The sequence below is a fragment of the Malania oleifera genome, chromosome 3 (genome assembly GCF_029873635.1).
Source record: "Malania oleifera isolate guangnan ecotype guangnan chromosome 3, ASM2987363v1, whole genome shotgun sequence".
NCBI classification, from domain to species: Eukaryota; Viridiplantae; Streptophyta; class Magnoliopsida; order Santalales; family Ximeniaceae; genus Malania; species Malania oleifera.
The window spans coordinates 36,426,480-36,443,903 of NC_080419.1; the positions used below are offsets into that span (position 1 = coordinate 36,426,480).

The following is a 17,424-nucleotide window of genomic DNA, read 5'->3' on the forward strand; positions in this document are numbered from 1 at the left end:
TAATATAGTATAATATAATAATATATTAATATAATATAATATAATATTATAATCTTATATTATATATAAGCTTCAAGACACTTTGAGAAGCATCTTGAGCCATTTCAACCCCCCCCCCCCCATGTCAGTCTCTCACGTCTATTTTTCTCGTCTCTCTCCTCAACCACTTCCCTCTCTCTCTCTCCTCATTTTCTCGGCGAATTTTCGGCCGATTGAAGAACGGAAAATACCGCTAGGTTCCTATCTCGGCCACCAACATTTTAACCGAAGTAGATTTGTGAGTAAGGTGTCATAGGCACCACTCCTAGAATAAGGTAAACTCTCCATTTCTCTTCAATTTCTTCCCAATATTCAGCCAAATTAACGATCGGACACCACCATAGGGTCCCGGTTTCGATTCTTAGCAAGTTAATCAGAGGAGATTTTAGGTTTGAGCTTCTTAGGCACTTCTCATAGGGTAAGGTAAGGGAAATAAATTATGTCAGGAATTTTTATAATTTAACCGATTAAATTGTGATATGAGATTATAGGAATTATATACACGTTTTTCTGAATATTTCGGCATATGGAAATTGAATTTTGGATTATTATTATTATTATTATGAGTCAATTAAATTGGTATCTGTGAGCCTAGAGATTTTATAATAATTATTATTTTAGCGTTGAACTCATTGAATTAAAGTATTTGATTTATGGATTATTGTAGTATATTTTTCTAAATGATTTGAACAGTTAAAATAATTAGTTTGATTTATTATATATATTTTGTAAAAAAATTAAAGTGAGTAGGGTTGGTTATCTCTGTTTTCCTACTAAATACATATTTTGAGTTAGATAAATTGTGGAGATGATTAAACCTGTATTTTCAGTAAAACAGATATTGGATATAAAACGATCGGTTTACCAGTAGTTTATATAATTATGAGAAACACTCAAATCGTGTGGCATGAGAAAGAATATTATTGTTTAATTAAAGTATGAGTTTTTAGTATGATATATTGATATACTGAAATGTATGGGTATTATACTATTTTTGGAACTGTGGAAAAGAAAGTAAAGTATGAAGTATTATTATTGTTAAACTGCAATGTATACTTTAAGAACTCTGATGGACCATAGAACACTTGGTACCGTAACTACAGTAATGAAGAGTTAGTGCAACCACACGTCTCGAGGAGAGTGTTGGTTTTGAATAGTCGATTGGGCCAGTGAAGTATAGAGCTCCTCCGAGAGTCTAGACCAGCATGGGAAGGTCATTCGAACTAACAGACATACAGTATAGTTGACTTAACCTGGCGGCAACTCGGCTAGGTCTAAGTCTAACCTACGGGCCGCACAACTTATCATAGGGGAAAGCATGTCATTTATCCATTCGGGGGTTAGTTCTTATATTTATATTTGTAGATTTAATTAGAGTATAACAGAGTAGAATATATGAAAACATAGTATAACAGAGCAGAGTATTCTAGAGATTACAGTTCACAGAGTATAGTTACAAAGTATTTACAATACATAGCTTATAGTTGCAAATGTATTAACAGCTTACAGTTTATAGTATTTATATAGGTTTGAGTTATAGTTTTTATGTGAAAGTTAATTATAGCTATTAAATGAATTTTACTCTGTAGTATTTCGTGTAAATGGGGCGAAATAAACTCTCCACTTAAGGGTTTGCTGAGTAAGGTGAGCGTCATGATAGGTATCAGTTGTAGTCACACCCAAACTAAATGGGTAATGTTACATAAGATGTTGCATGTGTGAATACAGTCTATAAGTATCTTAACAGTTGTTGTTGTCGATTAACAAATGATTATATTTTGCATACACTAAACTCATTGGCCACACACTGATAATAATTTATTACATCCTTAGTGAGAGGTGTCTCACCCCATCATTTTCATATTATTTTTCAGATGCCATGAGAAGTATAGTAGTAATCAGAGTGTGCAGTGGAAGCGTAAGTGAGATAGAAGATCTTGTCTAGAATTGTTATTGTTATTATCTATTTGTGTTTTGCTGAGTTTATATCTTTATTGTTCATAGTGAGATGGATATTGTAACGTATTGGGATAAACTAGTACTCTAGTAATTTATTATGGAGATCTTCCGCTATTTTATATTATGATTTGAGAGATTTATTTAGAATAACCCTCCTGACCCCACTTTCGGGTTCGGAGCGTTACAAGTGGTATCAGAGCTTAGAAAATAGATTCTCCAGACTTTAGGGCGGATTAATACCAAAGTACAGGTTCAAGTTAGGACGAGGATAGGAACGGGTAGATTCAGATACTGGTAGGAAATTTTGAGTTTTGTTTCGTGACCTAGAGGCAGAAACCACTTGATGGTCTTCTGTGATTTTATGAATCAGTCGCGAGTTTCAGAAAATCATAGTAAATCCATCGATGTTGATGTTTCTGAGCGGAGAGACGGGAACTTGAAATTAGAACTTGAAGGTTAGGTTGGTTGATTGTGAGGAAAAATCTTTGAAAGAGAATCTTGGTAATTTATGTATTGTGATTTGACGGTTTTTGGTCAAATTAGGTGTTTGATGTTTAAATTGAGGATTAAATAGATTTTATTCGGAGTTATCTTTAAAAAATTTCGAAGACGAAATTTTTATGAGGGGAGAATGTAACGACCCCAAAAATAATATGTAAGTGTGATCCTAACAAAATATTAATTAATTAATTTAAATAATAATTATTAATTAAATAATATAATATAATATAATAATATATTAATATAATATTATATTTTATATATATATATATATATATATATATATAAGCTTCAGGATGCTTTGAGAAGCATCCTGAGCCATTTCAACCCCCCCATCTCAGTCTCTCACGTCTCTTTCTCTCGTCTCTCTCCTCATTTTCTCGGCGAATTCTCGGCCTATTAAAGAACGGAAAATACCATTGAGTTCCTATCTCGGCCATCAACATTTTTATAAGAGTGGATTTGTGATTAGGGCGTCATAGGCACCACTCATGGGATAAGGTAAACTCTCCCTCTTTGTTCAATTTCTCCCCAATATTCAGTCAAATTGACAATCAGACACCACCACAGGGTCACGCTTCGATCCTTAGCAAGTTAATGGGAGCAGATTTTAGGTTTGGGATTCCTAGGCATTTCACCCAGGGTGAGATAAGGAGAATAAATTATGTCAAGAATTTTTATAATTTAACCGATTAAATTGTGATATGAGATTACAAGAATTATATACACGTTTTCCTGAATATTCTGACATATGAAAATTGGATTTTGGATTATTATTATTATTATTATTATAAGTTAATTAAATTGGTGTTTGTGAGCTTAGGGATTTTATAATAATTTTTATTTTAAAGTTGAACCGATTGAATTAAAGTATTTAATTTCTGGATTATTGTAGTAGATTTTTCTAAATGATTTGACCGGTTAAAATTATTGGTTTGATTTATTATATATATTTTTTTAAAGAATTAAAGTGAGTAGGGTTGGTTATCTTCGTTTTCCTAATAAATACATATTTTGAGTTAGATAAATTGTGGAGATGATTAAACCTGTATTTTCGGTAAAACATATATTGGGTATAAAACGACCTGTAAAACACATATTGGGTATAAAACCACCGGTTTATCAATAGTTTATATAATTATGAGAAACACTCAAATCGTGTGGCATGAGAAAGAATGTTATTGTTTAATTAAAGTATGAGTTTTTAGTATGATATATTGATACACTGAAATGTGTCGGTATTATCCTATTTTTGGAACTGTGAAAAAGAAAGTAAGTATGGAGTATTATTATTGTTAAAATGTAATGTATGGTTTAAAAACTCCGATGGACCATAGAACGCTTGGTACTGTAGCTACAATAATGAAGAGTTAGTGCAACCACACGTCTCAAGGAGGGTGTTGGTGTTGAATAGTCGATTGGGCCAGTAAAGTGTAGAGTTCCCCCTAAAGTCTAGACCAGCATGGGGAGGCGATTCGTACTAACAAACATACAGTATAGTTGACTTAGCCTAGTGGCAAGCCGGCCAGGACTAAGGCAGCCTACGGGCCGCACAACCCGTCATGGGAGCAGACATGTTATATATCCATTCGGGAGTGAGTTCTTATATTCATATTTGTACATTTAATCATAGTATAATAGAGTAGAGTATATGAAAACAAAGTATAAGAGAGCAAAGTATTCCAGAGATTACAGTTCATAGAGTATAGTTGCAAAGTATTTACAGTACACGGCTTATAGTTACAAAAGTATTAACAGCTTACAGTTTATAGTATTTATATAAGTGTGAGTTATAGTTTTTATATAAAAGTTAATTATAGTAAAGTATTAAATGTATTTTATTCTGTAATATTTCGTGTAAATGGGGAGAAATAAACTCTCCACCCGAGGGCTTGCTGAGTAAGGCGAGTGCCTTGATAAGTATCAGTTATAACCACACCCAAACTAAATGGGTAAGGTTACATATTGGATCAGAGCAAAGGGGCGCTACATGTATGGGCATGTAATCTCCCCAATCTTTGCGAACTCTCGCTTATAAAAGATATTGTTTGTGTAAATACAGTCTATAAGTGTCTTAACCGTTGTTGCTGTCGTTTAACAAATGATTATATTTTGTACACACTAAACTCATTGGTCACATATTGATAATAATTTATTCCATCCTTACTGAGAGGTGTCTCACCCCATCATTATCATATCATTTTTTAGATGTCATGAGAAGTATAGCAGTAATCAGAATGCACAGTGGAAGCGTGGGTGAGACAGAAGATCTTTTCTAGAATTATTATTGTTATTATCTATTCATGTTTTGATGAGTTTAGATCTTTATTGTTCATATTGAGATGGATATTGTAATGTATTAGGATAAACTAGTACTCTGGTAATTTATTATGGAGATCTTCCGCTGTTTTATAATATGGTATTAGAGATTTATTTAGAATAACCCTTCGGACCCCACTTTCGGGTTCGGGACGTTACAAATTAAACTTTAATTTTAAAGTTAAGACTCAGTTGAATCTTAATTAAGTCTAATCTTATCATTGGAACATCTAATCCTATTTTAACACCCTATTCACCACTAATCTTACTTTTACTTTTCACCATGTGCTCTTGGTAGGATAGGGTCATTTGGCCCAATTCCCTTCAATCTTCTGCATGCCCTAAGTAATAGTTATCCCCTATTGGCTAAAATTTATTTTTGTCATATTCATTGGGACACTAGTCCCAATCTCCCCAAAAATGTCCTTCCTCCATATTCCCTAAATGGTGGTCACCTCATTTTGGGCAAATTTTCCTTTCATCTTATTCATTGGGACACTTGTCCCAATTTCCCCAAAACCCTAATGTCCAAGCAATAAGTTTCTACCAACACACTTTCACTCTTCCTTACTTTTTCACCTTATAAAGAATAAATAAATAAAAATTGTGGGGAAGTGAAAGAAAATGATAGAGAAGAAAAGTATGAAAAAGATTGTCTATGGGAAGGAAAATTTCTTCATACTTGAAGCTCCCATTCTTCCACCCGTTCTAATCTCATTTTCTATGGATAAGAACATCATTTTCTTTTTCATGCAAGAAAGTAAGAGAAAATGAGAGAAAAATTGAGTGGTGGAAGAAGAATTTCTTCATACTTGAAGTTCCCACTTTTCTACTCTTTCCAATCTCATTTTCCATGCTAAGAAACCATCCCCACAAAACAAAACAAAAACAAAAAACAAAAACAAAAACAAAAAAACCACAAACACACACACAAGGAGAATTGAAGGTATTGAATTTTCTCTCTCCTCACCTTTTTTTTTTTTTTCCCTTTCTTATTTCTTCCTTTATCTTGGTGATTCCCCTCCTACACTCTTCTTCTTGTCTTTTAATCTTAAATATTATCACCATTTTATTGTGAAAATACCCATGAAATTAAAATAATCATGATAAAAATTATAGTCTTCTGTTGATGGTTAAAAAAATTATATTACGGATGGGAATGACGAATTATTTACCATCTGTCACGGATTATTCAATCTGAACCATCATAAATCCACAACTTAAATCAGTCGAATATGGATTGTAATATCCTCACCCAATAATTTACCTAATTCACCGCGAATTATCTGACTCATTCACTTTGTCAGGTTGAATTCTTTGGGCTTAAATGTCAATTGTGGAATGTGCTTTATGCCCTCAGATCATGTTGCTTATAAAATTGGTTGCAATGGGCTCACTAAGCATCTATGCAAAACCCTCATCCTCTTCAACAAATACTCTTTTTAGTCAAACATGTCATTCAAGCATGTCATGAGATTTAAAAATATTGACTAGGGTTATGGGTGACGGCAAAGAGATGCAAAGGATGGTGCGGTGACGATGGCTGTAGCAAATTGAGGTTCTGATATCAATTGACGCAAGTTAATAAGAGAAAATAAAGAGAAAACAATCCCTTCACAACTTTTTAATTGCAAAATGTAGGATGGACAGAAAACTTCACAAAACATATATTCCAAGTTCCTCCATGTGGCTCCAGAGATTCAGCAGACGCAGCTATCCACAAATTTCACCAGGAATCAACAGAATAAAACTGAGAGAACCAAAAAGGTGATAGGCCAAGAAAAGGGTAATTTTCATTTTACACAGTTCAATACAAACGCTAAGGTATACACAAATGTTAAAAGTACCAGACAGAAGGGAAGAGAATACAAAGTGAACGATCAAATTCAGATGGTCAAAGAAACAAAACCAGTTGCCTGTTACACCCTCAATGCTGCCTCTAGCAATGGTCTTTGACATCAATACAAATATGCATCAAAAGATTACACATTGCTTTGTCAACCATGAAAAGAGATGCTCTGCGCAGACTATGTTCCAGCAAGGGCAGAAGCAAATGCGTTCATATTCCGACGCACATCAGCAGATTGTGTTTGCTGCATTTGTCAAGAAGTGGACTGCACAGCATATTTCTGAGGTGCAGAAGTTGCATCTGATTCCAGCCGTCCCACGATGTGATACATATCTATCGTTGCAAATAGGTCCATTAAAAACTGTGGCAACCATAAACAAGATAAAGAAAATACTGATCAGCTCCTTCACAAGAAATATGTAAGTCTAAACCTAGCTGCATGCCATAAATTCTAGTGCTATTCTCATTCTAGTTTTAAGAATGTTAAATTTTAAAATAAAATAAAATGATGACTCTCATGGAACAATCATTTGCTATGAGTAAAGCACATCATTAAAGAAGCTCAAAGGATGAACTCCATGACACCTTATCCCCCTTTTTTTCTTTTTCTTTTCCCTTGTTTTTTTATTTGAGTCGCGGATTAATCTCATTTTATTCTAAACAAACTATTGGACCTGCAGAGGAGCCTCATGTAAACTCAAATAGATATTTTGGAGTTTCATGTCTTACACAAATTTATTTAGTTCAAAAGTTTGGTGTTTAAAGCATGCCTCAAATTTTCATTTGACATCAAGCAAAACAGCCAAATAATTTTCTTACAATTTCCATCATCTTGGCTTTGTCAATGAAGAGGAGAGCCAGACAAGGGGACTACAGATAGAAACACAAACATTTACAGAGCTCAGCTTGTAGTTAATTAAACAGTTTCAAAGCCCCATGATTGCACCCTAAACAAAATGCCGCATGGACAAAGCTTTTCATCTAAACAGAATAATTCAAATTAACATGAATATGTGACAGAGGAATTAAAAACTAAAGGAAAAGTAATAACAAAAAATACTTTACCATAACAATGAAACAAAAGTAATTAGGTAATATATTATTTCTTGCGAAGATCAATTCCAGCCTTCTTGGCAACTGCATCCAGGCCATTCTTCTCTATGGTCTTCAATGCCTTTGTTGATAATCGCATTTTGATATAGCGCTTCCCTGCTTCCCACCAGATCCTCTTATACTGCAGGTTCACAAACTGCAACCTCTTTGTCTTATGGTTTGAGAACGAAACCCTGTTTGCCCTGTTTGCCTTCTTCCCAGTGAAAGGACAAACTCTACCTGAAGCAGGAAAAGTACAAAATAGAAGATAAATATGAATTTAAAACACTTGTAAAAATAATCAATAATATCTATTGATCTTTTTATTGTTCTAAGAAAGGCTTGCATAACATACAATGAGTTACATCACAATCATCATTAATAAAAAAGTTCAACAGTTAAGGAACCAGATGTTAAGACAAGTGTGCCATAAGAATTTGAATAAATTTCCCCCACCCTTTAGGAATACTTCTACTTATTTATAAATATATACATATATATATATATATAAGACCAATGCAGTATGAGTGTGAATAGCAATGCCAATGTGTGTGTTTATAATACCATACCAAAACATAAAAAAGTAATATAGAAAAATGATCAATCAATATATATATATATATGCCACATAAGCTTGAGTTTCATCATTGACCACTCTAATCATATACAATTATATATGAATCCAACCAAATTATGGATATTTGAGTCTCAAATTCAATTCTAAATTAATATATAAGAACCCCTCACTATATTCACTACCGTTGTCCATGTGGATTTGTGCAAGAATTAAGCAAAGGAAAATGACTGACTTCCATTAGACAACAATCTATTACATTGTTTACTTTCCTTCCCTTTTTCTTCATAAAAAATTTTGCACACAGTAGAATAAGGAATGCCGAAACACTGAACCCTTAAAACATTAAAGTAAAACTTAAAATTCATTAACAATCTAATATTGTAACATTTTAGTTTTTAATATTTCAAAATAAATAGAAACTCTTAGCCCAGGCCAAGCACCAAATTTTAAAGTATGATAACAGAAGAAAAAATATGTAATAAACTAGATACATAATTTTGGATTCAAATATTTTGGGAAAATTTGCTGGCAAAGAGTCCATTATTTTATTGCTTAATGGCTATGGGTTTTCCACAAAATTAAGGATTAACCAACAGAATTTTGGTGGGGAGTGGAAGAAGGAGTGGTAGAAAATATTACCTAATCCTGCAAAGTTCCATTTTTTGACTGTGTGCAAGTGTATCCACATTAATCTGCTTGCAACAATGGATGACAAATTGACAACGCAGCTCCTTGGCATGCAGTGATGATGGTTCCCCTTCAAACATGCCATTTCTTGGATGCATTAACACACATCATCCATTTGTGCTCTTTTAAAAGTCAATCTAGTTTTACTGATTTGTAATGCATGTGCCACATTGGCTTACTCTCATGGAAAATCCATGAGACAGTTACCTAGTGCCACCATCCTAATTTCTAAACCATAGAAATATAGGACACCAAACATTGGCCAAGGATTTAGGTTACATGTTTCAAGCATGCAATTTAATATATCCTTCAAATTCACACTCTAAGGCAATTAAAAGCGATTCTACTAAAGTGTAATTGCTATGGCTTAATGTGTTGTAATATATCCACTTTCGCACCTTCAGTTTTGAGGCAGATGAATGTTGATAATATGGTGTATGTTAGGACCGGAGGAGCCCATAAGTGAGCTTGATACACATAGGTGAACACCAACTTAATCCAAAAGTTTAAGAATTTTGGGTCTTGGGCTCAACCATGTATATAAGCATCCATCATCCACTCAAATTTTCCTATGTGGGATAAGCTCACAAGTAGAATTCTCAACAATCTCCCCCTCACTTGTGAGTTCCAATTGTTCCCCCTTGAATGAAAATCGTCTCTCTTATGGGAGTAAGCGCAATTCCCCAACAGTTGCTCAAGTGGGTCTTACCACCGGCGTCTTACGTCTGTCGGATTGAATTCCCGTGCCTCCGAACCAATCCTACCTCTCACATCTTGACTCTATTCGGATCCATCCGCAGCCTAAATGATCCTTATTGACCTTGGCTTAAGCCTTTTGGATCTTGGGTCCAACCATGTATATAAGCACCCATCATCCACTCAAATTTTCCAATGTGGGACAAGCTTACAAGTGGAATTCTCAACAGTGTAAAACACAAGAAAATCCAGAGAAGACTATGCTCAACAGCAGAGTAGATAACTAATCTAAGTATATACCTTTAAAAAAAAAAAAAAAAACAATAACTTGAGCATAAGCCAATAACTGATTGTTCTCTTCTGTGCAAGTGCCCCAAAAATCAAGTATTTTTACATATTTTTCTGATTTAAGAAGTTTACTTGAAGAAACAATTAAGACCAAAAGACTGCTAGAATAATTTAAAAAATGATAAATATCCACATGATATTATGATTTACAATAGTAGCAATAGATAGCAATGTGCTATTTTTCACAATAAAACTCGCTTTTATATCTTCTGCATTGGCAGTAAAAAACAATCAACAGGATAGGAGTTAAAATAAAAATTCAAACCACCCCAGCAAACCCCCTGGCGCACCTGTGCCACTGAAACTTTGCTGCAGGAACCATTTGTACAAGGTGAAAATACAGAATTTGACGTAAAGTCTGACAATAATTCAAAAACTGGCATGAACTGAATTTAAGTTTCCCAGAAGGCTAATAGGATCAAGATGGTAACACAAGAAAGAAAATCCACTAAATCTAACCCAAAATTTTAAAATTTAAAGCTATAAAATTCAATGAATTTTCTCAAACAAATTAGATTCTTCTCAACGGTTAACAAATTAGAAATATTTTCTAGAAAATCTATATTGACATTTAGAATGCTAAATTTAAACCTAATGTTAAACTATATTCTGTTATTAGTTGCTGAAGTAGTTCTTCACGTGCAGGAATTAACCATTTCTTGTTGGTATTTAGTTTTTCAGTTGTTTAGTTTTTTTTTCTGTTTCAATTATTCTGTTTTGTGTATATATATACCCTTCTGGGTACAATGAGAATAATAAGAAAGAAGAAGAAGAATTCTCGCAGCTTTCTAGATCTCTCAACAGTTTCAGCACTCTTCTTCATTTCTATACCTCACTGCAATTCTCTGCTTTCTGCAAAATGGTATCAGAGCAATCCTGATTGCAAACTATTTTTTTCCCCGAAGAAAGATACATTCAGCATTCCATTTTTTTTATTTTTCATCATGACCTCTCCTGTTTCATCCTCTGAAATTGATCCATCTAATCCACATTTCATGCATAAGGGTGAAAGTCCTGGTTCACTTCTAGTATCTCAGCAATTGACTGGACCTGATGATTATCCAAGTTGGAGGCGTGCCATAATTTTAGCTTTATCAGCCAAAAACAAATCTGGTTTCATAAATGGCACAATAGCAAAACCAAAGGATGAAGATCCTCTGTTTGCAGCCTGGTCAAAATGCAATACAATGATCCTTTCTTGGCTCTTGAATGCTGTTTCCAGAGACATAGCATCAAGTGTTTTGTATCATGAATCTGCGAAAGATTTTTTGGATGATCTTGCTGTTCGATTTCAACAATCAAATGGACCATGTCTCTATCAGTTAAAGAAGGATGTCTCTAACCTGATGCAAGAAAACTTAACTGTAACAGCATATTTTACTAGGCTCAAAGGTTTGTGGGATGAATTGTCCAATTACACAGCCACTAAGAAATGTGTTTGTGGTCAAGGATGTGCATGTGGAAGGTCATCTCATGAGGATTATGTGCTGCAATTTCTTATGGGGTTAAATGACACATATTCACAAATTTGTGGACAAATAGTGTTGAGTGATCCTTTGCCTTCAATCAGCAAAGTATATGCACTGATTGTTCAGGAAGAACGCCAAAGAGCTGCTACAGGGCATGTGTCTTCTATTGAATCTGCAGCAATGATGAGTAAAAATTACTCCTCAAATGCACATCAGCAAAGACATTACAAACATAACAAGCAAAAGGGGCCATGTTCTCATTGTGGTTATGAGAATCACACAGCAAAAAAATGTTCTAAACTGCATGGTTATCCTCCTGGTTACAAATTTACCAAAAATAAGTCATCATCAAGATACACCACTTCTGCTAATCAAGTCGTTGTAGATAAAGATTTAGTAAATGTAGCAAATTCTTGCCCTTTTACTCCAGAACAATGTGAACAGCTTCTGAGTCTCCTCAAGACTTCTAATTCAACATCTTTGTCATCTACCTTTGCTGTAAACAACAGCACAACACTTTCCATGTCAGGTAGATCTTTTCCTGGTATTTTTTTTCTGTGTTTCAATCTGATAAAACCAACCCTTGGATCATTGATACGGGTGCAACTGATCATATCATACATTCAGCATCAGTATTTCATTCTAGTTCTCGTATTACATCTAAAGTTCAATTGCCAAATGGACAAAAAGTTGAATCCACCCATATTGGTACAGTTAAGCTTTCGAATGATATATGCTTAACTGATGTGTTGTGTGTCCCTGCATTTAATTTCAACCTTCTTTCAGTTAGCAAGTTAACTTCCAACTCACATTTACAATTGTATTTTACTTCTTCATATTGTTATATACAGGACCTTGTGAGCAAGAAGATAATTGGAGTGGGTAAAGCAACTAAAGGACTTTATTACTTGTTGTTATCTGGATCTGAGGATCTTCCGGAATCAGAATCTGCCATAACTGCTTCTTTACCACCATATTCAGCTCATTGTATGAATTTCAATTTGTCTGAAAAAGATCTTTGGCATTGTCGTTTGGGACAGCCTTCTAGTTCAAAACTATCTTTGTTACATACTACTATTCCAAGAATAAATAAAAGTAGTCTTCATATCTGTCACACATGTCCATCGGCAAAACAACACAAGTTGTCATTCAAAGCAAGTTCAATTCATACAACAAAACCTTTTGAAATGATACATTGTGACATTTGGGGTCCTTTTTCAACATGTGCAATGGATGGTTCTAGCTATTTTTTTACTATTGTAGATGATTATAGTCGAAGTACATGGACATTCCTTATGGCACAACTCAAACTCGATCCATTTTGCTAAACTTTGTTTAGTTAATTTCCACTCAGTTTGAAACCACAATCAAAATATTAAGATCAGATAATGGTCCTAAGTTTAATACGAAAGAATTTTTTCAATCAAAAGGAATTATTCATCAGTTAAGTTGTGTGGAAACACCTCAGCAAAATGTTGTTGTTGAACGAAAACACCAGCACTTATTAAATGTAGCTTGAGCATTAATGTTTCAAGCATCTTTACCTTTAAAATTTTGGGGGGATTGTATACTTATAGCCACATATTTGATTAATAGAACACCATCTTCAGTTTTGAAAAACAAGTCACCATATGAGGTGTTATTTGGAAAGCCACCCTCATATGATCACCTACGCATTCTTGGATGTCTTTGTTATGCATCAACACTCTGTAACAGCAGATCAAAATTTGATCCTCGAGCCAAAACATGCATGTTTCTTGGATATCCTCATGGCATTAAGGGTTACAAGTTATATGATTTACATTCAAAGACAATATTTGTATCTCGTAATGTGATTTTTCACAAAAACATTCTTCCCTTTGCATCAAATAAACAACAGCTTCACACAGATACATCTCCTAATCCAATAATCCCAAATCCTATACCTGAGTTTGAATGTCATGATAATATTTTTATTAGTCCAAATTCACAGAATCATCCACATGTACATTCCAGTACTCTTCCTGCTGATGCTCCATCTTCAATATTTCCTATCTCATATACACTTCCAGTCTCAATTTCTACAGAACCTAATACACATCAAATTGAGTCATCTGCTGTAGATAATTTTTTCAATTCTGCAGACCATTCACCCCCACCTGTTAATTTTCCTTCCATTCCACGAAGATCTACCAAAAACAGAACACAAGCAAGTTATTTAAAAGACTTCCACTGTTATGCTGCAGACCACTCCAAGAATGACTCTTGTTCATCAGGTACATTGTATCCCTTGTCATCAGTAATATCTTATCATCGTCTGTCTTCATCTCACAAATGTTTCACAATAGCATTATCCATACAACATGAACCTCATAGTTTTCAAGAAGCTTCTAAGTTTGCACATTGGTGTGATGCTATGGATGTTGAAATTAAGGCTCTTGAGGTAAATAAGACATGGACTCTCACTAATCTACCAACAGGCAAGACACCCATTGGATGTAAGTGGGTTTATAAAGTGAAACATAGAGCTGATGGTAGCATTGAGCATTATAAAGCTCGTTTGGTCGCAAAGGGTTATACGCAATGTGAAGGAATTGACTATCAAGAAACTTTTTCACCTGTTGTCAAGATGAGCACTGTAAGGTCAATTTTGGCTCTTGCAGCTATTAATAATTGGTATTTGCATCAGCTAAATGTAAATAATGCTTTTTTACATAGGGACCTTGAAGAAGAAGTATACATGACTCTTCCTCCAAGCTATCATACTTCCTCAAAGTCACAAGTTCTACGTTTAAACAAATCTCTTTATGGTTTAAAATAGGCATCGAGGCAATGGTTCTCCAAACTTTCTACTACTCTAAATTCTGATGGTTTTATTCAATCTAAAGCAGACCAATCTCTGTTCATCAAGAAAACCAGCTCCTTTTTCATTGCTCTATTGGTTTATGTGGATGATATTATGCTTGTTTCTAATGCTGCATCACCTATTCCAAAATTCACATCATTCTTAAATGCTCAATTCAGATTGAAAGATTTAGGTTCTCTAAAATATTTCCTTGGCTTGGAAATTTCTCGAGCAAAGCAAGGTTTTTCAGTGTGCCAACGAAAATATGCATTAGATTTGCTAGAAGATGCTGGCATGTTGGCAACTAAACTAGCAAATTTCCCAATGGATCCTCATTTAAAACTCTCTCGATATGAAGGTGATTTATTGACTGCTATTACCCATTATAGAAGATTAATTGGTAGATTACTTTATCTCACAGTTACAAGACCTGATATTTCCTATTCAGTAGAAGTTCTCAGTCAATTCTTGAATGAACCAAGGAAACCTCATCTTGATGTTGCCTTATGGGTTTTAAGGTACATTAAAGGTGCACCATCACAAGGGTTGTTCTACTCCAACTCTTCTTTAATAAATCTGCAAGTTTTTTCAGATTTTGATTGGGCTGGTTGCGTTGACACTAGACGATCAGTAACAGGGATCTGTGTTTTAATAGGTGATTCCCTTGTGACTTGGAAAACTAAAAAACAGACAGTAGTATTTCGTTCTTCTGCAGAGTTAGAATATAGAGCTATGGGTACTGCATATTCTAAAATTGTTTTGATGCTACAACTCTTTCGTGAACTTGACATTCCTCATTTACGAGCTGTTTCTTTGTTTTGTGACAACAAAGCAGTCATCCACATTGCTGCTAACCCAGTATATCATGAGAGAACAAAACACATTGAAGTGGATTGCCATTTTATTTGACAACTCATTCAATGAGGTGTTATCAAAACCAACCATGTCAAAACAACTTGCCAATTGGCTGATATTTTTACAAAAGCACTGGGCTCTCAACCTTTCAGCAACATTTTATCCAAGATGGGTATTCATAATATCCATACTCCATCTTGAGGGGGCGTGTTAAACTATATTCTGTTATTAGTTGCCGAAGTAGTTCCTCACGCGCAGGAATTAACCATTTCTTGTTTATATTTAGTTTTTCAGTTGTTTAGTTTTTTTTTTTTTTCCTGTTTCAATTATTCTGTTTTGTGTATATATATACCCTTCTGGGTACAATGAGAATAATAAGAAAGAAGAAGAAGAATTCTCACAGCTTGCTGGATCTCTCAACAGTTTCAGCACTCTCTTCTTCATTTCTATACCAGACTGCAATTCTCTACTTTCTGCAAAACCTAATGTGCTTTGGACTATTGTGCCACAATAAATAGCTGGGAACTAATCCACATGATGCTGAAAATCACTTAAGGATCCAACTGAATCAAAACCAACCCAAACCCACTAAATCACCACTGCTCCTATATGAAACAATCAATAAATAATGTGGTCCTCGGACATAATACTTGACAGTTGCAACAAATATGAAATTAGTGAAAGCCCAATTCCTCGTGTAAAATAGCCCTGCAAATATAGATTTATAAATATTTTCAAGCGACACATGTTGAGGCAACCAAAGATCATCAAAAATATAAATTTTTTACATGAGTAGAAGTTGATTCATTTAAAATGACAAAAAGGCAGCTAAACTAGAAAGATATTATATAGGGACATTGTTATGAATATAAAATTCCATCGCAATTTACATAACTAAGCCAACAAACCACCCCAACCCAACCAAAAAAAAAAACAATAGCAATATTTCAAATATATATATATATATATATATATAATAAATGTTCTGAAAAGTGACTTTCTATTGCCACTAATAGATCCTATTACTACTTTCTTTTAGGGATAACACAATCCATGCTAATGGTCAATACGTTTAATTTACAGTATGAATGACAGAGCATAAAAGAAACAAATTTGGCATGAAAAAACAAGAAATTTCAAGCTAGAACCAATAAATTCATGTTGTCTCTGTTATGCAAAATTAAAAAGCAAAGAACCGCGAAAGGGCGAAGAGAGATAGGAGAGCATACGGGCAACGGGCTGAAGAGGAAGAAATCTGGCAGGAGCCGAAATGCGCTTGGCCAAGTCAATAGACGGGGAGATTCGGACGCCGCCCAACTGCGAAGTGACGAACCCGAGCTCCGAAACCGCATTTAGCTTCACCGAAGCTCTGTTGAGAAAGTCTGCTTTACGAAAACACAGGTTGGAGCAGTGACCCACCATTAGCACTGATGCTGCCGCTGCCATCCTCTCTCTCTCTCGCTCTCTCCGGTTGCCTGATCTCCTCTTATCTGTTCTCAGAAAATGTTTTTGTAAAACAAAGCGGGGCATCGGTCACTGCTTCTGCTTTTGGGGGTCTTGTGGAAGGCCAAAGGCCCACTAAGACGTGGGCCTGGCCTGGGAAGCCCAGGAGAATCGGCCCATGCAGATTGATTAGTATGTACCTTGCACATTATTATAAAATAAATTGGAACTTATTATTTCTTCCCCCAAATCAAAAATTGCAACTTGTGTTTGGACAGCATCCTTATTTGTACATTTTTCTTCATAAAATATTTATTTCTCAAAATAAGATAAATAAGATGAGAATGTAATAATAATTGCAAAAGGATGTACAATAATTTTTAAAAATAAAACATTCCACATAAAATAGAATAACAATGTATATTTTTATTGAGAACTTATTTGTTCCATTACATGAATTAATAAAAATATTTACATTAATATTTATTTTATGATATGTCACATTTTTTTTAACAAGTTAACAAATCTTTATATTATGTAAAATCGGACTATTCTTAAAAGTATATATTTTGTGGGGGAAAAAAAATGTGGCATGTATGATGACAAGTTGGATTACACAAGAAGATCAATTTGTGAAAATAAATCTAACATCCATCCCATTTTTTTCTTTAGATTATTTAGAAGATTGATAATATATCTTTTTGAATTTACTTTATCTTTACCAGCAGAAATGAGATTCTCTTTTCTTGATTTGATTTTTAACATT

The 17,424-nt window shown here is 34.3% G+C and overlaps 1 protein-coding gene across 1 annotated transcript; it reads right to left on the minus strand.

The window, feature by feature from the left end:
* Nucleotides 1–6,589: 6,589 nt before the first annotated feature.
* On the minus strand, nucleotides 6,590–16,765 carry LOC131152193 (large ribosomal subunit protein bL28c). The gene is made up of 3 exons (XM_058103915.1): nucleotides 16,445–16,765; nucleotides 7,733–7,999; nucleotides 6,590–7,028 (listed from the first exon to the last, which is right to left on the minus strand). Exons 1-2 carry the CDS (start codon nucleotides 16,743–16,745, stop codon nucleotides 7,767–7,769), a joined length of 534 nt encoding a protein of 177 aa, XP_057959898.1. The 5' UTR covers nucleotides 16,746–16,765; the 3' UTR covers nucleotides 6,590–7,028; nucleotides 7,733–7,766.
* Nucleotides 16,766–17,424: the final 659 nt, after the last annotated feature.